Source organism: Carettochelys insculpta, chromosome 2 (genome assembly GCF_033958435.1).
Source record: "Carettochelys insculpta isolate YL-2023 chromosome 2, ASM3395843v1, whole genome shotgun sequence".
NCBI classification, from domain to species: domain Eukaryota; kingdom Metazoa; phylum Chordata; order Testudines; family Carettochelyidae; genus Carettochelys; species Carettochelys insculpta.
In genome coordinates this window covers 236,526,851-236,548,366 of record NC_134138.1, presented here as the reverse complement: position 1 = coordinate 236,548,366, position 21,516 = coordinate 236,526,851, and the positions used below count along the sequence as shown (strand labels likewise).

Here is a 21,516-nt window from a genome sequence, read left to right as displayed (position 1 = left end):
AATGAATATTGAAGCAGATTGGAAATCTCTTCATTATTTCATCTCTCCCTGATATCAGAAAAGTCCCTTTTTTTCTTTAGTCAGGAGGCCCATAAATCATCATTTCAGTATTTTTCTGATGAGAAAAAGTGCTTTTTTAGGCTTGAGATTATTGAACACAATAACTCCTTCAAAGAAGAGAAGAGCTATTATATCTCTTAGGTTATCTGATCAGTTCTCTGTACTGGCTCCAGTCGTGGAGGTATTGGTACTCAACTGGTTGTCTGGCAACTATGGTTTCCTAATATACAGTTTTTGTCATGCACCATAAGAGCCAAATTTTCAATGTGTGGTTTCATTTGTGCATACTATTTTCACATGATCACTTGTAAATTTTATCATTTGAATATGTAGAGCATGTTTCCACACACAAATTGAACACACACATCTATTTGTGTACAAATACATGCACAAACATTTCTCAAATTGGCAAAATTGTATGCACATATATGAAGGGAGCCACTTCGAAACTTTAGCTCTGGCTGTATTTTGAAACTTTTGTCGTCATCTTTGCCACGGTTGACCCATGAATGCAAATCTTTTGAGGATTCCACAGAATTGCCCACATTTGTGCAGCATAAGGTATACATTTTGATTAATTGAATCCTTACATTATCAAATAACCTGTCATCTACTTTGCTAAAATATTAAATAGGCTAACAAATGAGTGCTGGCATTTTGAAATGTTGTCAAGAAAATAGTAAAACTTGTTTAATTAAAACATTTATTTTGTGTATCTGTTAGGAAAGTGGATTTACTCAGCTGTTAATATTATTAGCAACCTTCAGTGAAGGTAAGATATCTTATTTTAACTAATGTATATTACACATGTGATATGCGGTTTTCTTCCGAAGTACAATGTTTTGAAATTGTTCATTTATTTTTGGTTGTAATTTGGCCATAATTTCCTTTCCAGTTAAAAGTCAGAATCCTTTGGAAAATGATATTAAGCTTTCCTTCAGTTATGAAGACTTTGAGCTGAAAAAATTGCTATTTAACATGGTCGCAGTCTTAGCAAGAGATCTGTGTACAGTACAGGTAAGGTGTGTACCTGACTTGGTTGTGTAAATAAATGAGGATTAATTATACTGATCATAGCAATATACTACCCATATCCATATGCACATACATAGGGGAATAATTCATTATCTTACAGCATAATTTAGCCTCAGACCTCATGCTGGTGCTACCCTGCAATATAAGGTGTCTATTTTTATAGGTTTTGCAAATCTAGTCCAAGAGTAAAAAGTACCTATTCTAACAATTGCGTGTGGAACATGGCTTAAATTCAGATGCAAATGAGGACGAACCAAGTTCATCATTGTTTCAGAAACCATGTTTTACTGAACTGATGTAGAATATGAACAGTATTTGTCTTCATTCAACTATATTTGGCATGAGTGTTACTTTACTTGCTGTCACTGCCAACCTTGGGTAATTTTCCTAGTACATCCCAGACCTGTCCTGAGCATTTTTGCTCTATTCTGCACATCCTGACAAACTGAAGGAGCCACTGGGTAGTGAGTCAGTGAAACTGATGACACACTAGCTGAGTGCATATGACAACCAAGAAGTTCCCTCAGTCAAGATTGTCATTAGCTGCTACTCTGTCCTTCCAGCATGTGCCAGTCTTTGAGCCTTTTAGATCAGCATCACACCATACCACCACCACTGGCAGTAGTCAGACATCCCTGACACCCCATCAGACTTGCCTCCTGTGATGCAGATCCTCCTTCAATTGTATAATTATTACGTTAGTTGTATTTTGTGTCAGCTTGAGGTCCTGGTCCATAAGTGGGACTCCCTTGTACAAAATATAGAACCAAACCCCTGTATACAAGATAAGGATATGGCCCAATCATTTTAGCCAAGAGACTTATTTTAAAAAAGAAACAGTATTTACACTAGTGTTGCTAATCATTGAATTAAAATAGACTTACTGAGGGCTCGATTCACTGACTATTGATGTGAGGTAATAGTAGAGTCTGTGTGTTGCCTACACACTGAAGAATACGTTTTAAAAGCCTTAAGGAGGAAATTGCAAACAGCTGAGTTAAAAACTCTTTGAAAAATTGGTTGAGTTAGTCTCTTACATTTTTCTCCTATTTACATGTGACATTTTTGAGCTATATCTGTACCTATTTATCTTTTGACTCTGCAGCTGCTAAGTGAGGGTAAAGTGGTGCTGGCTTTGTTCCATTATGTAAAACCAAACGAAAAGCCTGGTGTACATGACTGGTCTGCTGCCCAATATGAAGAATTACAGCTTCATGCAATTGCTACCTTAGCTTCTGTGGCTCCGTTGTTAGTGGATGACTATATGACCTGTCAAGGGAATACTCGCCTCCTTATGTTTCTAGAATGGTGTGTTGGCCAAGGTGAGTTGACTTTAGACATCCATTTCAATTATACATCCTGGCCCTGAAAAGACAACACAACTATTAGGCAGGAAAATAATAAAACTGATGAACATGGCATACAGGGTTCAAAAATGGTTCATGTAGGAAATTCATCAGTTTTCTGATCAGTTTTTGAAAAACATAAATAAGTGTGAACCCTTGTTCTGAGAAAGTAAAACAGCTGGTAACACTGGCCTGCATTGCTCTATTAGATGCGCTACAGATTTCTTTGGAAGAGCTCATCCATTGCACCTCATAGCCGGCCTACATTACTTTTTTATTCTAGTTTTGGATGTTTCATGCACAAAATATTTTTCAGATGAGTATTTTATGGAACATATACATATTCACTTAATCTGGCAAATTGTCTCCCATCTTTTGCCTGTCCTCTTGGAGCACAGATCTCCATTGAAAAAAACCTAGTACATAACTTACTGAGCTAATTGTTGAAATAGTTAAATAAATAGTTAAATACACATTTGTTTTGCTAATAAAATATAGTAATAAGTGTTCTAAGATTTCTTATTAAAAGGTTATTTTAAGCAAGAAGCCTTTTCATAAGAAGCTGTTATTTTGTTTTTGGTTTATTTGAAACCTGCCAAATAGCAAGTGAGAGCACAGCTTTATTTTGAATCTACACTGAGCTGCAAAAGCAGATGTTCTTTGTGATTTATCCACAGATCCCTTCTTCGGTCAAGGTAACTGTTTCCATGGTGCAGGTGGTCGTGGCAACAAACTTGCACAGATGCGTTACAGTCTGAGAGTCCTGAGACTTGTGGTGTCCCTTTGTGACGAAGCTGTGAACCTCGATCTTTGCGATCAGGGAGCAATTAACCAACTGTTGGGTAAAGCACAATTTATGTTGCACTATTTATCCAATCTATATTGTGTTCTTCTGTTGAACACAATGTGTTTAGAAAGTAACTTCCTATTTTTACCTTCTAGTACATAAAATTAGATGTACTCCTTTTTTATACATTTCTAATATTGATGTACTGTCAACACTGTACCAAGTGGTACAGGTATTAATTAATTCATAAATTAACAGCTTTGACTCTTATCTGAGATGCTTTACTTTCTGCATTTAAAAAAGGAATCAATCTTGTTCATAAAGAATTGCTGTCTAAGTATGGTCTATTGATCAGCAAGACATACTGACTATGGTTACACTACCGAGTTTTGCCTGCAACATGTTCACACACAAAATGTGTTTTGTCAACAGTTTGTTGACAAAACTCATCACTTCCACTGGCAGCATTCTGTCTCTCAGCCATGAGGCATAACACTGCTATCAACAGATTCTGTCAACAAAAAAGCTGTGTGGATGTTCGGGGACAGGGGTCTTCTCTCGAGACAGGGCATCCAGAACAATGGGCAGCCCTGTCTACTGTGCTTCCAGGTTCCTGTTGTTTCAAGAGAGCAGCCAGGCTGTCCGACTGCTCTGTTGACAGAGTGGAGTACTCTTCTGATTGACTGTTGTGTGTGGAAATGTTCTGTCGACTGAATAGTAACAGAGAGAAAGCCGTGCTAGTCTATATACTATCAAAATAAAAAAGCAGTAAAGTAGCACTTTAAAGACTAACAAAACATACCCACTGTACCCATGGCTCATATGGCCCTATGCCGGATGCACCATGCCAGCCTAGGACACCTTTAGTGGTCACCTCAACCACATCAGGGACACAGCAGAGCGGGCATTTGGGAGGTTTTGCAGTCCCTGTGGTCATCGCTCCCTGGTGTGCCTGCCACTGCCTTGTGGATGGCTGGCAGGAGCCCTTTTTCCAGGGCTGGGCCGTGGACCCGGGGGCCAGCTATGAAGAGCCGCCCACTGCCCCATGCCATGGGGCCCAGAGGGATGCAGTCAGGGTCCGAGAGGCCTTGTGTCAGGCCTTTATGCAGGCCTGCCCTGACCCTCCCAGCCATGCTGCGCATCACAGACCCCCTCACCTCTCCCACACCCCAGCTCACCACTCTCCCACCACGCACCGGGGACGTGGGTTTAGGGTGGGAACATTAAACTTTACTTTGGGCAGTAAATGTAATCGGACAACAAAACAGAACAATGTGTGAAACTATTTACAGTGCACGGGGGAACGGCCCACAGCGGGGAGGCAGGGGACTAGGTGGGGAGACTGAACTGAGAGGCGGGATGGGATGGGAGAAGGGTCAGTCCCCCAGAGGTGTGAGGGGCCAGGAGCCATGTTGCCTTGCGGCAGCCCCTACTACTCCAGGTCCAGGGCCCCCTGCAGGGCTGCAATGGGGCTGGGACAACTGGGAGGTAGGGCTAGAGTAGGGGTTCTGCAGTCTCGGCCTCCAAAGGGTGTGCTGGGCGGGGGGGCACTGGGGCTGGGTCAGGTGTGGCCGTATGAGCCAGCAGCCACTGAGCCAGCTCGATGTGGGTGGGTGGTGACAGGTCCACCATGCGCTGGGTGGAGGGGTGGCTCTGGGCTGGGCTGGGCTGTGGAGGGAGCAAGAAGTTGGGCAAGGTGGGCGGCCAAGGCCTGGGACGTGCATCCAGGCTTTTGGCCAGCTGTACCCACATGTCCCACTCCGTCGTCAGACTGTCCTAGAGCATCCCGGTCATCTCCTACACAGCTGCCCAGTTGGTGGCCACTTCATTGTCCCTCCAGCATCATCTCTGGGAGGCCTGGCCATGAAGGGATGCAGGCTGGGGTGATGGTGTGGCCTCCCGGGCCCCGTGCGTATGTGGCCCACTCTGATGGACTGTGGCGGTTTCCTGACAATGGTCCTGTGGAGACAGAAGGGGTCAGGGGGTGGCCCGTGAGTGCTGGGTCCCAATCCTGGTGAGGCTGAGGCCCCTGCTCCAGTGGCCTTCACCGCACTCCCCTGCCAACCAATGACTCGTGGGACCCGTGGAGGCCCTGAACCTGGAGTGGTAGGGGCTGCCGCAAGTCGACATGGCTCCTGGCACTTCACATCTCTGGGGGACTGACCCTTCTCCCATCCCACCCCGCCTCTGAGTTCAGTCTCCCCACCTACTCCCCTGCCTCCCCGCTGTGGGCCGTTCCCCCATGCACTGAAAATAGTTTCACACATTGTTCTGTTTTGTTGTCCGATTACATTTACTGCCCAAAGTAAAGTTTAATGTTCCCACCCTAAACCCATGTCCCTGGTGCATGGTGGGAGAGTGGTGAGCAGGGGTGAGGGGGTCTGTGATGCGCAGCATGGCTGGGAGGGTCAGGGCAGGCGCTGCATAAAGGCCTGACACAAGGCCTCCCAGATCCTGACCGCATCCCTCTAGGCCTCAAGGCATGGGGCAGTGGGCGGCTCTTCATAGCTGGCCCCCGGGTCCAATGCCCAGCCCTGGAAAAAGGGCTCCTGCCAGCCCTCCACAAGGCAGTGGTGGGCACAGCAGGCAATGATGACCATGGGGACTGCAAATCCTCCCCTGCAGCCTCCCAAACGCCCACCCTGCTGTGTCCCTGATGTGGTTGAGGTGACCACTAAAGGTGTCCTAAGCTGGCATGGTGCATCCGGTATAGGGCCGTATGAGCCACAGGTACAGTGGGTATGTGGCATCGGCCATGCTGCGGGGGGGCATTGTGATGTCCCTGAGCAGGAGCTCCCACGAGGGGATCTGCATGCCCTCCTGCATCCGGTGTCCCAGCCATAAATTCCAGAACACCCAGGCGTCATGGGCCCTGCCCAGCCACCCCACACACACGTCCAGGTGATGGCCCCTCGCATGCATCAGAGCCTGGATTACCATGGTGTTGTACCCCTTCCTGTTAATGTAAGCAACCCCACTGTGGTCCAGAGCCCGGATTGCCACACGTATCCCGTCCAGGGCTGCAAAAGAATTGCAGAAGCCCAGGTCTGCAAACCCAGTAAGGGTGGCGTCCAGGCCCCCAGGGTCATGACATGTCACAGAAGCACTGTGTTGATGGCTCGGACGACCTGCAGAGAGGGAAGGAAGACATGTCTATGAATGCCTGAGGGGGAGGCCTCCCTGCCCCCTCCCTGCCAGGGTCCCCCTTCCCTCTCCCCAGTAGCCCCTCTCCAGGGTGGGTCCACGGTGGGAGCCGGACTTACCTTGATCAGCACTGCTCCAACTATGGCGTTGCCGACTCCGAATTGGTGACTGATGGACTGGTGACTGTTGGGCATGGCCAGCCTCCACAGGGCGATGGCCACACTCTTCTGCACCAGGAGTGCTGGCTGCATCTGTGCGTCTCAGTGCTGGAGGACTGCGGTAAGCCAGTGGCAGAGGTCCTTGAAGGTCTGGCAGGTCATCCTGAAGTTCCTCAGCCACAGCTCGTCGTCGCAGTCCTCCAGCATCAGCTGGTCCCTCCACTTGGTTCTGGTGGCAAAGGCCCACTGGTGACAGATCTGGGGGGAGCAGGAGAGGGGCTGCAGTTACGTGGCCAGGGACTGCAGGCTGGGTCCCATGCAGGCAATCCAGCCATGCCACTGAAAAAGCAGGATGACCAGCATAGCCAGCAGGCTGGCCAGGGTGGAGAGGACATCATCCCAAGGGAGGGCATGAGCTGGCATGGTCTCTAGCTCTTCTCCCCAGGACGTGCTCTGCTGCTGTCCTCAGCCTGACAGCCTTGAGCATGTGCAGGGTGGCAGTGTTGGGAGGGGCCCTTTAAGAGGTCATATGGCTGTGAGCCCAGGAGGCCTGCATCATTTCCTGGCCCCTTACTTCAAAGTAGGGGCTAATTGCATGTAGACATTTTACTTCAAAGTAGGGGGAAGTGTACTGCGAAGTAAGGCAGGGTGCTTTTGTGTGTAGACACTCTACTTCGAAATTATTTTGTAGTGTAGACTCACCCATATAGTTTACATGTGCATCACTGGTAAACTGTTCGCTCGCGTCATCCTTGGCAGACTCCAGAAGGTTGCTGAGAGGGTGTACCCTGAATTGCAGTGCGGATCCATGCAGAGAGGTCTACCGTTGACATGTTCTTCTCTCTAAGGCAGCTGCAGGAGAAGTGCAGGGAGCAGAGGAAGCCACTCTACATAGCCTTCATCGACCTGACCAAGGCCTTTGACTTGGTCAGCAAGGATGGTCTGTTCAAACTGCTCCACAAGATAGGCTGTCCTCCACAGTTACTCAAGATGATCCAGTCGTTCCACGAAGACATAAGAGGAACCATCCAATATGACAGTGCATTATCGGATGCTTTCAGAATCAGGAGCGGCGTCAAACAAGGATGCGTGCTTGCTCCAACATTGTTCGGGATCTTCTTTGCACTCCTCCTGAAGCACGCCTTTGGATCTTCAACAGAGGGCATCTTGCTGCACACAAGATCCGATGGGAAACTGTTGAATCTTTGCAAGGCTGAAAGCTTAGTCTAAGGTGCGGGAAGTCCTCATCAGAGACATGCTGTTCACAAACGATGCTGCTGTAGTGTCTCACACAGAAGACGAGCTTCAAAAACTGCTGGATCGGTTCTCCAAAGCGTGCAAGGACTTTGGGCTTACCATCAGCCTAAAGAAGACAAACGTACTCGGTCAGGATGTTGCTGAATCCCCATCAATCAGCATTGACAACGATACGTTAGAGGTCATCCACGAGTTCGTTTACCTCGGGTCCACCATCACTGACACCCTGTTGTTGGACACTGAGCTAAATAGGAGCATCGGAGAAGCGGCCACAACTCTGTCCAGACTCAGCATGAGAGTGTGGAATAACAACAAGCTGTACACTCACACCAAAATGCAAGTCTACAGAGCCTGCATCCTCAGCACCCTCCTTTATGGCAGCGAGACTTGGACCCTGTATGCCTGCCAGGAAAAGAGGCTGAATGTCTTCCGCTTGCGCTGCCTCAGGCACATCCTTGGAATATCATGGAAGGACAGAGTGACCAACACCACCATCCTCAAGCAAGCTGGAATCCCAACCATGCACACCCTCCTCAGGCAGCTTTGGCTCCACAGGCTTGGCCACGTCCACAGGATGAATGATGGACAGATTCCAAAAGACATCCTATATGGTGAGCTGGCCTCTGGCAAAAGACCTTCCGGACGCCCCCAGTTGCGCTACAAAGATGTCTGCAAGAGAGACCTCAGAGAGGTAGACATCGAACTGGACAACTGGGAAGAACTAGCAGACAACCGCAGCAGATGGAGGCAGGGGTTACACAAGGGCCTTCAGAAGGGCGAGATGAGGATCAGACAGCTAGCAGAGGAGAAGTGAGCGCACAGAAAGCACACTAAGGACTTGCCAGACACCCACCACATCTTCAAGAGATGCAGCAAGGACTGTCACTCTCATGTGGGTCTTCATAGTCACAGTAGATGCTGTAAATGAAGTCCTCAATTGAAACTATAAAGGGTGCGATCCATAGTCTATGCAGACTGAAGGATGCCGACTATTATTATGGCCCTGATGCATGCCTGCTGAAATCAGTAGCAGAACAATTGATTTGGATAAGAGCTCAGTCAGAGACTGTGACCCTAATTCTCATTTACACTAAGGCCATTTTAAAGCAGAGAAAAGGGACCTTAAGATAAACAGAAATCTAACTCACAGTCACTTTCACTCCTCTTTCAAGGCCATTGAGCTGTTAAGGGGCCTTAACGTAAAAAAGAGAATCAGGGCTTATGCACAAGTCTTTATCTGATAAACGTGTCAGGAGAAGAATAAGGGAGCGAAATGCAGTGTAAAGCTGCTCTGGTTCTGTCCCACTTTACACTGCAGACCACTTTCTAGCCCAATATGTCATGTCAACTATAATATACTATTTTTTACTTTTAATTTGTGTCACTTATGAAATCAGGAGTTGTTTACAAAGTTCCTTTTTAATTTGTTTTTGCTTTTTAAGTAAAACTTTCTTGAGTGCAAGAGAATCAGAATTGTAGGTGTTTAATGATGGCATGATGTGGAAGACCGGCGGTGTCCTATAACAGGAAGTCTATTTTACAGAGCAAGAAAGGTCTGATATCCTGGAATGAAAATCTGATCCCACAAAACTCAGTGGAAAAACACCCATTGATTGCAGTGGAACCAGGATTTCATCACCCAATATATTGGATATCAAATTGAGATTTTATTTATCCTGGGAAGATACTTAAGTGGGCTTGTCACATGGCAAGCTATCTTTTGGCAAACCAGGATGTAAATTTTCTACCAGACAGCTTGTTGCGCTCTGGCTCCATGGATACTGCAGTCCTGCTTAGGTTCTGCTTTCTGTACACTAAGCTGTGCTTTGGGACTTTCACTGCTCTGTAGCCTCATGACAAGTTAGTGCACAACAAGCTGGTATATTATACATTCACACCTGCTTTATTTTTCAGTAACTTGTGTGGACAAGTATGTAGGTCCACTGGCTTTAGTGGAAGGGTAAAGGTTACACAGTCTACTCCTTAATTTTCATTGTTAGCAACTGATTTTCTTTCAGGAGTACTATAGGTATGTGATTTTTTTGTGAAGCTCAGTAGCTAAATCTACAGCACGGAGATTGTGTTAGACAATAAAGTACTTGCCTTGGAAAGTTTTATTTTAAAAATATCAGCAATGATAGTAACTGGATATTATTATGTTTTCTGTGTGGAACAGGACACTCATGGTTTTAATTTGCATGCCATTCCAGATATCTTAAAGCATTTAGGAAACACAGCTAAAGAAAAAGAAGATGCCATTGTACTGGAAATTCAAACTGACATATTACTTATATTGTCTACTCTTTGTGAAAATGATCTTCATAGAAAGGTAATCTTTCTGCATTATTCTGTGAGAAAAATCAAAATATATTTTATTTAAATTACACTGCCATTTTTCTTCAGAGATGAGTATCATTTTGGAGTTCACCACTCATGAATCAAAGGGTCTCTTACAAATAGTTTCAGTGATGTTTCATTTTACTTCCATCATCATAGACATAGTCCTTTTGAGCAGTTGACTGAACCCTGCCGTTATCATTTTGTATCGTCTAAATAAAAGAATGCAAATATGTTTAGCAGTAGTGGAAAAAAATTGGAAGGATTTTTAGAATCAAAAATTGAAAATCTATTTTAGCACTATCAGTATAAAGGAAAAATTCTCCTCTAGTTTGTGAGAAGGGACTAATTCAGATACAAGAAACATGATTTTGTTTCTTTTGAGATTTCGTACATATTTGCTTTGATTAACAGGAGCTATTTGGCTGTGAAGGAGTGGATATACTTATTCCATTAATGAAGATGGATCCAAATAAGTTATACAGTGGATTAGGTCATAACCAACTGCTTTTTAGCGCATTGGACAGTTTGTGGTAAGTGTGGAACTACTTTAACAGCAATTATTAAAAGGAAGTCTTGGTTTTTATGCTTACAAGATTGTTACTATTCTCTTGACATGAAGTCCTTCTTTTAAGATTCTTTAATGTTCATTATACTGTTTGACTAAATCATAATAAAAATATGTTTATATGCAATTTATACTATCTGGGGCTTAATCCTTCATCCTAATTTCACCCATAACAAACAGAAAGATACACTAAAATAGCATCTGAAGATTTCTCCCTTGGCAAGACAATTTTTGGTTTACACAGGTGTAAAATTCTTGGTTTACAGCATCCTCACTTCCTGGGTACAAGCACCATAGCTTGTACTGAGAGCTGTTTCTGCCCATAGGCAACCTACGTTTGAGGTATTAGGAAGGGGGCTTTGAGCTGTCCTGAATGATGATTGCATCACTGGTACACAAAGCAGTCCTTTAGGCATTAACTTCAATCTTCCAGTGATGCTGACCATGAACGTGAAGAAGTAAAAAGTGGCTCTGTCTCCCTTGCTTCTGAGGCTAGCTTGGGCCCAGATGAAGTTGTCCTGTCCCACATTGGCTGGCACAATCTTCACAGTGTTGGGTTTGGTCTTTTTTCTGAAACATACTTAGAATTAGTGGCTTCTTCAGTCCATTTTTAACAAGTGGGTGTTTTTTTTTGTTTTTTGTTAAAAAGCAATGTAGAGTTAATATATTAAAATACAGTGATAAAGTGATGAGTGCTTTACTACTTTTTATTCACCAATAAAACTCCTATAAGATATCGAATATTTTATACAATACATTAAAGGAAATTATCTGCATGTTTCTTAGGATGTTCTATAGCCTGAAATGTGTTATTTGTACTCATGGAAATTATTTCCATTTAAGGTGCTGTGTCATGGGCTGTTACATCTCGGAAGACTATTTTCTCGAAAAAGAGGGCATTTTTCTTCTTCTGGATTTGTTGGCAGTGGGTATTATTATTCAAGAATAACACTAGTACTGAGTATCAGAGAGGAAGCCATGTTAGTCTGTATCTTTGAGAACTGCAAACAGTTCTGTGGCACCTTACAGACTAACAGATATTTTGGCGCATAAACTTTTGTGGGCAAAGACCTGCTTCATCAGATGCATGGGGGGGCGGTCAGAAGGGTATTTAAGGAGTGGGATCCCAGTAAAAGGGAGGGCCAGAGCTGACAAGGTCTATTCAATCAAGTTGGAAATGGCCCATTATCAGTAGTATGTATCAAAAGAGGAAAAAACAAGTCAGATCAGACCCCGGTGGGGAGGAATGACACATTGTCAGAGTCTAATGTGGAGCTGTTAACACCCAGGACAGAGAAGCCGCTTTTGTAAGGGAACAGCCACTTCCAATCTCTGTTTAATCCTTGGTTGACAGAGTCAAATTTGCAAATAAATTGCAGCTCAGAGATTTCTCTCTCCATTTGATTTTTGAAATTTCTTTGTTTTAGGACTGCTACTTTTAAATCTGTTACTGAGTGTCCAGGGAGATTGAAGTGTTCTCCCACAGGTTTCTGTACATTACCATTCCTGATGTCTGATTTATGTCCATTTATTCTTTTATGTAGAGACTGTCCAGTTTGGCCAATGTAAATTGCAGTGGGGCATTGCTGGCACATGGTGCCATATATTATGTTAGTAGAAGTGCAGGTAAAGAAGCCCCTGATGGTATGGTTGATGTTAAGTCCTGTGATGATATCACTGGTGTAGATATGTGAGCAGAGTTCACAGTGAGGTTTGTTGCAGGGATTGGTTCCAGATTTAGAGTTACTGCGTTGAGATCTATAGTTGCTGGTAAGAATTTGTTTTAAGGTTGGCAGGATGTCTGTAGGCGAGGACAGGCCTACTTCCCAAAGTCTGTGAGAGTGAAGGATCATTGTCCAGGATGGGTTGCAGATCGCTGATGATGTGTTGGAGAGGCCTTAGATGGGGGCTGTATGTGATAGCCAGTGGTGTTCTCTTGTTTTCCCTGTGAGGCCTGTCTTGTAGCAGGTGGCTTCTGGGTACCCAACTGGCTCTGTCAGTCTGTTTGCACACATCCTTAGGTGGGTATTGAAGTTTGAGGAAAGCTAGGTAAAGGTCTTGTAGATGTTTGTCTCTGTCTGATGGATTAAAGCGAATACAGTTGTACCTTAGTGCCTGGCTGTAAACAATGCATTGTGTAGTGTGCCCTGGATGGAAGCTGGAGGCATGTAGATAAGCTTAGCAGTCTGTGGGTTTTCAGTATAGGATGGTATTTATGTGACTGTCTCTTATCTGCACGGTAATGTCCAGAAAGTGGATCTCTTGTGTGGACTGGTCCAGGCTAAGGTTGATGGTGGGATGGAAACTGTTGAAATCACGGTGGAACTCTTCAAAAGCCTCCTTTCCATGGGTCCAGATGGTAATGTCATCAGTGTAGTGCAGGTAGGTGAGGGGCGTTAGTGGACAAGAACAGAGAAAACTAATGGGCCATTTCCAACTTGATTGAATAGACAGTTGTCAGCTCTGGCCCTCCCTTTTACTGGGATCCCACTCTTTAAATATACCTCTGAAAACCTCCGCCCCACTCATGCAACTAGTAATACATAGAAAAATAGCAACTTTCCTTTTTATTATTACTCCTCCTGAGAGTATCTCATTAATATGCAATATCATATGAACTCCAGGGCAGTTAATTCACTCTTGACTACCTACATACCAAGGCACATGCATCTGTCATACTAGCTTCTCATTTTATCTTTGTTTTTTAAAAAAAAGTTGATATTAATTTCATTCCCTTAGGACCTGATTCAGATAAGCATTTAAGTACATGCTTAAGTCTCACAGAAATATACTTAAGCAGGTCTTTAAGTACTTCAATGAATTAGGGCCGTAGAAGGTACTTTTTAGATATATGGTTAGCACTGTCAACCTAAGGTGCTCACAGGAAGCTTATGAGCCTTCCCCATATAAGAACATGTGCAAGTTTAGTGGAAGTAATTTTGGTGACCAGGTTTGAATCGTTGTTTCATAGGATTTCTCTGTTTTGGTTATGAAGATGGACTTTCTTTGTGTTCTAAACTACTTTCAACTCTTTTCCCTTATCCTTGACAAAGTTAAAACAAAAGAACATATGCAATCTAATTCTTGGAATATTGGTTGAATTTTGTGACAATTCTAAAACTGCTTCTCATATCAACGCCTGGCGGGGGAAAAAAAATCAGACTGCAGCTAGTCTTTTAATACAATTGTGGAAGCAAGAGGAATTGGAGCTAGGAGTCAAACATGATCAAGATGGAAGAATTGTTGGTAAGCGTTAGCAGACTTACAACCATCTGCGTGCAATTCCATTGACTAAAGTAGAAAATAAATCATTCTAGCATTTGAGTCCTTGAAATGTAAGTAAATTACAGAAAATCTCTTTCCTTAGTGAGTGCTTCTTCAACTGACCAAGTTCAATATACCTTCATATAAAGTTTTAATTTTGTTACACAGATTTGCCACTAGGTGGCATTTGCTTCATTATACGGCAAGAGCGCTATCCTTCATAGCCTTAACTGTCCATTCCTTTTTAATGATTGACAGTTGAGCATCATTCTGCATCCATATATCAACTGTGTCCTTAAGAAGTGTTCTACGCTGTATTTTCAAGTATACTTGAAAGTAGTTTCCAGCTAATGCTGAGAGCTTCTTGCAAATGACGTATACAGAGAGCAAATGTGAAATGAGAAGAAAGGGAAGGTTTTATTGTCACAAGAAGTTATCAGTATTAATCATATTTCTTGGCCCAAATTATGCCCTATCACACACCAAATCAAATGAGTTATTCCATTTTTATGTGGGTATACACTAAAGAAGATATGACTACCCCAATTTTGGAAGAGGTGACCAAGAATAAATAGTGAAACATACCCATATATAAGTCTCAGGGGGTAGCATTGTTAGTCTGTATGTGCAAAAACAATAAGAAGTCCTGTGGTATCTGAGAGACTAACAGATTTATTTGGGCGCAAGCTTTCATGGGTAAAAACACTTTGTCAGATAAATCTGTTTGTCTCCAAGGCGCTGCAGTGGGTTGGCTAACCTGAAACCATATACCCTATTTTTAAAAAAAAATTAAAGATTCTTTTAAGTTTAATAATGTGTAACCTGACACTTGCTCACTTGTCTGTTGTGAAATTATTAGGTGTAAAGAAACCTCTAGTTGGCAGTTTCCAAGAACAGCAAGGAGTGATCCCAATGCCTGCCAACTGCCCCACCATTGCTATTGTGGAAGTATCTGAAAATATGAGGGCAAAAATTTATTCTGTATTATGCAAGCTAGGTAAGTACCACACATTGCCCCCCAGTTTTCACATTTGTCAAATTTGAACATTTTTCTTTACCTGCACCACCACAAGGCCATTGCTATATATGCGTTCAGGTTAGATGTTATTGAAATTCATCCATGCACAGAAGTGAGAATTCAGAGCCATAGTACCCACACCCTACTTCCCCTCTCTCTGTTTATATTTATTCTTAGTAACATTTTATAAAATACTAGTGTCGTTCTGTTTTCAAGACTGAGTTCAAGTGTTAGCAGAAGCTCTTAGTACAAATTGCTGAAAGGAATGTACTAGATCTCTGTTGTCTGACTCTCCTGTTGGCTACTTTTCAGCTGAATGGCTCTGCTCCTTCATGATTCATCACTTTGCTGGAAAACCAGTATCACGCTTCTCAATAAGGAAACAAGGATAGCTACATCTATCCTTTATGGATCTGACTTAGTTTAACTCAGTCAGTGGTCACTCAATAATGAGTAGGATGTCTTCATGTCACCCCCCCATTTGTTAGTCCACTGATGGCTGATCAGCCCAATTCTGGAGACTCAGGCCTTATCATAGAAGGAGCAGGTGTTGATCTCTCTTGGCCAAGGGACAGATTTTTCCATTCTTCTTCTTGGCCTCTCCTTATCTGAACTGCTGCAGGACCTCTTAAATTGTGCCACCCCCCTCATGGATTACCACTCTCCATGGAGGATTGTCTTGGGCAAGGTTCTTCCAAGTGTCAGGACCGATGCTGCACTTTTTCATATGTGCCTTCAGCACACCCTTAAACTACTTCCTCTGCCCTCTCCCAGTGCTCCTTAGTGCCTTGGCATATTGTCTTATATTTGAAGGCAAATCTGTGATGTGATTCATATCTAATAATAAACAATACTTTTTAGGCTTTGAATCTTTGCCTGGTTTGTCTGCTAAGGATTTTGTCACACTTGCTATCATACGTCGGTATCTTGACTTTAAAGTGAGTATTTTTTAAAATGTTATAAATTTAGTAGTATGTGCTACACAAAAAATAAAAACCAGACAAAAATGTATTACAGCTGAAAAACCAATTGCGTATTGCAATGTATATCTTATCAATCAGATTTAACACATAATCCTCCCAAGTTTTTTTCTGATTTATTCTTCTTGAGTCCCCATGCATGTATACACACACAAACATGTGCATGTGCACAGGCACTATGGCAACTTGTTAGCACTCCCACAAGGCAGTTTTTGTGCTAAAAAAGAGTGTGTGGCTGCAGATTCACACCTTGGTTCAACTCCCTGAAGACAAGCCCAGTGTAAGCATGCTGGAGAATAACATTTAACAAAAAGGAAGGTGGAAGAGGATAAGTAAATTGTATTTTCAGTCACTGGAACTTTCAGAAATAAACCTTCAGCCTTTTACTAACATAACCTGTGTGTTTAACGCAAAGGTTGCAGAAGTGTGGAGTGAAATATGTGAAGAACTGAAAGAAGAAAACTTCCGACCAGTCACTCCTGATGAGGAAGCACTAAAAGTTATTTCGGAGGCATCAGAAAATGTTGGAAAGATGGTTGCCACTCTCCAGACTGACGTGCTTAAAAGTCAACAGCGCCAAGAACTCCACGAGGAAGAAAAGGCTTATTCCGAGGTCAGATGTGAAGTATTTATAGATGAAAAGCCCATTTGTTTCAGTATAAATTATTTTGCTGCTTATAGTAGTAAGATTCTCTTGTTTAAGAAAGTTCAAAGTCACATCTGCTTACATTAAGGTAGTCTATACTGATTTCAAAAGCAGTTAAAGTGAAATAATTTTCAAAAACTTAACTTTAGTTCTCAGGTATTGTATAATTTTTGTCAATATTTAATTAGCACTGTGCAACAAACAAACCCCTGTGCAATTTATCATCACTGGTAGAATCAAAATAGTAGTGTAAGGGTCACAGTAGTAATACCACTGGTTGTTCAGTCTCTCTCTCCTTTTTTACAGAAGAAGGTCAAGATTGTAATAATTGTAGAGCAACCATCACAAATAGATCTCTTTCTCATAGTGAAATATTAAGAGCCGTATCTACACTAGCAGATTTTGCACTCCAAAATTAAGTTAAAACTAGGGCTGTCGAGCGATTTTAAAAAATTAATCGCGATAAATCACATGATTAAAAATTAATCGCAGGGTCTCATGGTTACCAGGCTGCTGGCGGGGCTCCACCCCCAGGCTCCAAGCTGCGTGGCTCCCATGGTTCCCCCAGCCAGGGACAGTCCCACTGCTGGGAGCCAGCTATGGCACGGAGCCCTGCCAGCGGCCCCATAGTCTCAAGATCCGCTGGCAGCCCTGCAGCTGCAGGGACCCATCTGGGGTCAGGGGAACTCCAGAAGCTCCAGGACTGAGAGCCCCATTGGCAGCTCCAGTCCCTGGGACCTAGCCAGGGTGGAGGGAACCCTGTCAGCTCCAGGCCTGTGAGCCCTGCTGCCAGCTCCAACACCGGGGACCCAGACAGGGCTGGAGGGACCCCAGCAGCCCCAGGGATGGGAGCCCCGCTGGCATGCACACTTTAAAATAGGGCTGTCAGTTAATAGTCATTAAGCCCCATAATTAACACATTATATTTTTAGCATGTTAAGTCAGCCCTGTTTTAGTCACAAACATTAACGTGTTAATTAACAGCCCTAGTTAAAACAGGATTAATAGTAAAAACGGTTTCATAACAGTTTAATAAAGTGGGATGAATAATGGACTTTTTTGGTTCACTGGGAGGGGGAAGGGAAATCATCTGGGATCAAACTAAAAATTACATTTTTTGGAAATTTTCAGTGCATTGAAAAATCCAAAAGTATTTCACACCAAAATTAAGCAAACAGTCTGATGTTACCAAAATAAAAAACATCAAATCTAAATGTTTCAGTAATGTCAAAATAAAACATTTCGGTACAATCCCCCAATAAATAGTTTGGAGTTTGCTCATGTTTGTGGAAGCACAAGAAGGGAGTCACAAAATGGCTGGAGGAGGTAAAGATGGAGGTAGTACTTTCCTTATAACCTTTGACACAGTGCCTAGCACACTCACTTGGCATACAGGAAACTAGAGTTGCCAACTTTCTAATTGCATAAAACTGAGCACGTGTCCTGCCCTGCCCCTTCTGGGAGGCTCAGCCCCACTCCATCTTCTTTTGCTCTGTCACTCTCACTCCCTTCCCCTAATTCACAAGGGGTTGGGTGTAGAAGTGGGTGATTGTGTCAGCAGGAGATGTGGGATCTGGGTTGTGGCCTGGGTGAGGAGCTTCTGAGTCGGGGAGGGGCTCTGGGCTGGGAATGAGGAGGAGAAGCAGGAGTTTGGGGTGCAGGAGGAGGCTCCAGACTGAGGCCAATGGGTTCAGGTGCAGGAAGGGGTTCCAAGCTGGGGCAGGGGCTTGGAGCACAGAAGGTTTGAGTTATGGAAGGGAGTTTGGTTGCAGAAGGGGGCTTGAGTCAGGTGGCACTTGCCATGGATGGCTCCCTGCTCCCTGCCATGACCTATACTTTGCTCCTAGGCAAAGGCACAGCCAGGCAGCTCTACATGCTACCTCCACCTGCAGGCATTATCAGTGCATGTTGCACAGCAGAGGCCATGTGTGGAGCCCCAGTGGCTGTCCCTCTGCCTAGGAGACAAGAAGAATGTTGCCACTTCCAGGGAGCCAGGCAGAGCGCCTGCCAGCCCTGTCTACTGGATTTTTAATGGCCCAATCAGCCACAGGGTACCTTTTTGACTGTGTTTTCCAATTGAAAACCAAACCCCTAACAACCCTATGGGAGACCAGGGTTGAGATCCTTTCTCCCATGAGGGAGAACCCAAGTCTTCCACATCACAGGTAAATGCTCTGCTCATTGAGCTAAAGCTTGTAAGGGAAGCACAAGCCCCACTCATGATATTTTGAGAATGTTTTTGCTTGCTTCTGTCAAAAAACCCAAGAGAGAGAGAATTTTTCAGATCACAATGAAACATTTCATTTCAACATTCAAAGTATTTCAGCTTCTTCAGTTCAGTCCAAACTATGTGATGAACCAGACACAAATTTACAAATGGTCAAGACTGAAACTTCATTTTCTAGTGAATAAACTGTTTTTACTGGGACGGAGGGGAAATGGGCCTACCTCTCGTTTACATGACCAGCTCGGATATGCCAAAATTCAGTTGGAACCTTTCCTAAAGAAAGTAATTGCAGCCAAGTGGGGTAGGGAGCTGTCCATTTTACATTTCATCTATGACCTATTGTAGTGCACTGGTTAGGTTATAAATTGAAATAAATTGGGCAATTAAAGTAAGGAAATCACAATAAAAATTAATCCCTAAAGCAGCACATGTAATATAAAAGTTCTGATTACTAGATTGTTTACTTTAAATATGCGTGTAGATATCAATATTCTAAAAATATTCCAGAGCCAGATCTTCAAAGAAAGTGACGGTGTGGAGGCCATTAGAGCCCCAGTTCCCTAGGCTATGGTTACACTACAGTGATCTGTGGCCAGAAGTCACTGTTGGAAGAGATTTCCTGACAAACTTCTGTCAACAGAGTGCAGTCGCACCAAAGCTTGGCTGCTCTCTCGACAAAAGAGGCACCCCGAAGCACAGCAGATAGGGATGCCCATTGTTCTGGATGCCCAATCTGTCGAGAGAAGGCCCCCAGGAGTGTCCACAGCTTTTTTGTCAAAAGAATCTGTTGACAGCAGCATTACACCTCGTGGCTGAGACAAAATGCATTTTGCATGTGGACGTTCCACCAGTTTTGTCAACAAAATTGGGGTTTTGTTGGCAAAACTCACTAGTGTAATTGTAGCCCTAGAGTTTTGTGTCTATTCCAGAAATTTTTAGAATGTTTCAGGGCCTCAGAAGAGTTGGAACTAGATCAATATCCCAAAGTTAAACTGCTTATCTGAACCTATGGCCTGGACCTGTCCCTAAGATCTGCAATCCCCATGTAACAGCCTTCTCCAGAAGGTGCTCACTATTTGCCTATTTCCTTCAAGAGAAGCAGTTCCCTGATGCCTATCTGGTATGTTCAAAAAGAGGACAGAAGATACCCTCCTGATTGCCTTGCCATCAATACTTCCACAATCTCCATTTCTCTCAGTTCCTAAGTTAGGGCAGGCCTCTTTCTCCCTGACCTCATATTTTCCTCCTTACCACTATGCAGAACATACAGCTTCTTTCTTTTAACCCTCCAGAAGATCTTCCTGTTTGTTTCATAATTGTAATTCCCTCTCCCTTTCTTATCTGTTTTCTCCACCGTAACTGATTTAATCTCTGTTTCCTGTTCCATGCAGCTTTCAAGCAGGTAGGATTGAATGAAGGCATTCTTCCTCAATCACAGAGCTGTCATTGTTGCTTGCTAGGGCCTCTTCATCATCTTGAGGGGAAGTGAAAAGTTGGTTTGCAACAGAGGGGATGTGCTTTGTCTTTACTAGGCAGGAAGAAAAACGCAACTTTCTCTAGCATTTTCCTCCAGTCAGTATTAGTGTGGCACTGATCCCACTCATGCTTCCAGGCAAAAGAAAAGTGCTGTGTTGGAAATAGGCACAATGGAGGCAGCAAAATGAGGGTAAATAGATAGATGGAAGCATTGCCCAAGCATCAGGAGCAAGGAATTCAGTCCAATTAATGGAAATACAGTGTGTTACCACCTCAAAGCTCTTGTTATCTTGTAGATTCAAGCTATCCATAAGCAGAAAGAAATGGTGAATAAATTCTGGGAAGATTTCTTAACTCGGACATCAAATTATGTGGCTTTAAAGGTAAGATGTTTTGGGATGGAATTTATATTGGCAATGTTGTTATGTCATTGAACAGTTCCAAGCAGTTTTATTTGGTATTGACTGCTGTGTCAGGGCCAGGGTAGAGTGCCTCTCAGGGGGACCCCAAACAAGCAGAAGGGCCTGCAGGGCAATCACAGGCAGCTGGGTGGGAGATTGCTCAGTCTAATTAAGGCCAGCTAGGCCCAATGACTGGACTAATAAGAGGCCTTTAAAAACCCTTCATGGTGGGAAGGGCAGGGAGAGTGTGAGAGGTGAGCAGAGAGACGCAAGGAGACAGGAGTAGTGAGCGAGAACAGGTTTGAGAGGAGCAGAGGAGAGCAGCGGGAACACCGGAGATCACAGAGGGAGAGCGGGAGCTTCTACAGATCGAGAGTGAGGACTCGTGACTGCTACGGCCTGGAGAACGTACTGGGGGAATCATCTGGGGAAGTGGCCCAGGGAGGAGAGTTGTTGTGCCAAGGGCTAAGGGAATCAGCTCCTCCCATTGGCAGCTGCACAGGGTTCCTGGGCCAGAACCCGGCATGAGTGGGTGGGGGCTGGGTTCTCCCCAGACCACCCCTCGCCCCAGCGAGGGCAACTGGGCCCTTGAGTGGTCCTCATGGACTGAACAGAGGCCCAGGAATAGGACTGACTTTGTCACTCTACCAGGCTGTGAATGTGAACTGAATATAATAGGGAAGGAGGAAAGAGATAGCTGCGTGGTTTGAGCATTTGCATGCTACCCCAGGGTTGTGAGTTCAGCCCTCAAGGGGGCCATTTAAGTAGGGATCTGGGGCAAAAAGATTTTTTTAAAAAAATCCATCAGGGAT

General features: G+C 44.0%; 1 protein-coding gene across 2 annotated transcripts in view; it reads left to right on the top strand.

Moving 5' to 3' along the window:
- Nucleotides 1–21,516, top strand: part of CFAP69 (cilia and flagella associated protein 69) — a 61,197-nt gene that overhangs the window by 32,478 nt on the left and 7,203 nt on the right. For both annotated transcript variants that reach the window (XM_074986256.1, XM_074986257.1), the window contains 12 exons: nucleotides 784–832; nucleotides 956–1,077; nucleotides 2,201–2,417; nucleotides 3,119–3,283; nucleotides 9,998–10,116; nucleotides 10,539–10,657; nucleotides 11,536–11,617; nucleotides 13,746–13,938; nucleotides 14,816–14,953; nucleotides 15,836–15,912; nucleotides 16,370–16,567; nucleotides 20,600–20,686. In XM_074986256.1, coding sequence (XP_074842357.1) covers nucleotides 784–832; nucleotides 956–1,077; nucleotides 2,201–2,417; nucleotides 3,119–3,283; nucleotides 9,998–10,116; nucleotides 10,539–10,657; nucleotides 11,536–11,617; nucleotides 13,746–13,938; nucleotides 14,816–14,953; nucleotides 15,836–15,912; nucleotides 16,370–16,567; nucleotides 20,600–20,686 — 1,566 coding nt within the window. The remainder of the gene's footprint in view (nucleotides 1–783; nucleotides 833–955; nucleotides 1,078–2,200; nucleotides 2,418–3,118; nucleotides 3,284–9,997; nucleotides 10,117–10,538; nucleotides 10,658–11,535; nucleotides 11,618–13,745; nucleotides 13,939–14,815; nucleotides 14,954–15,835; nucleotides 15,913–16,369; nucleotides 16,568–20,599; nucleotides 20,687–21,516) is intronic.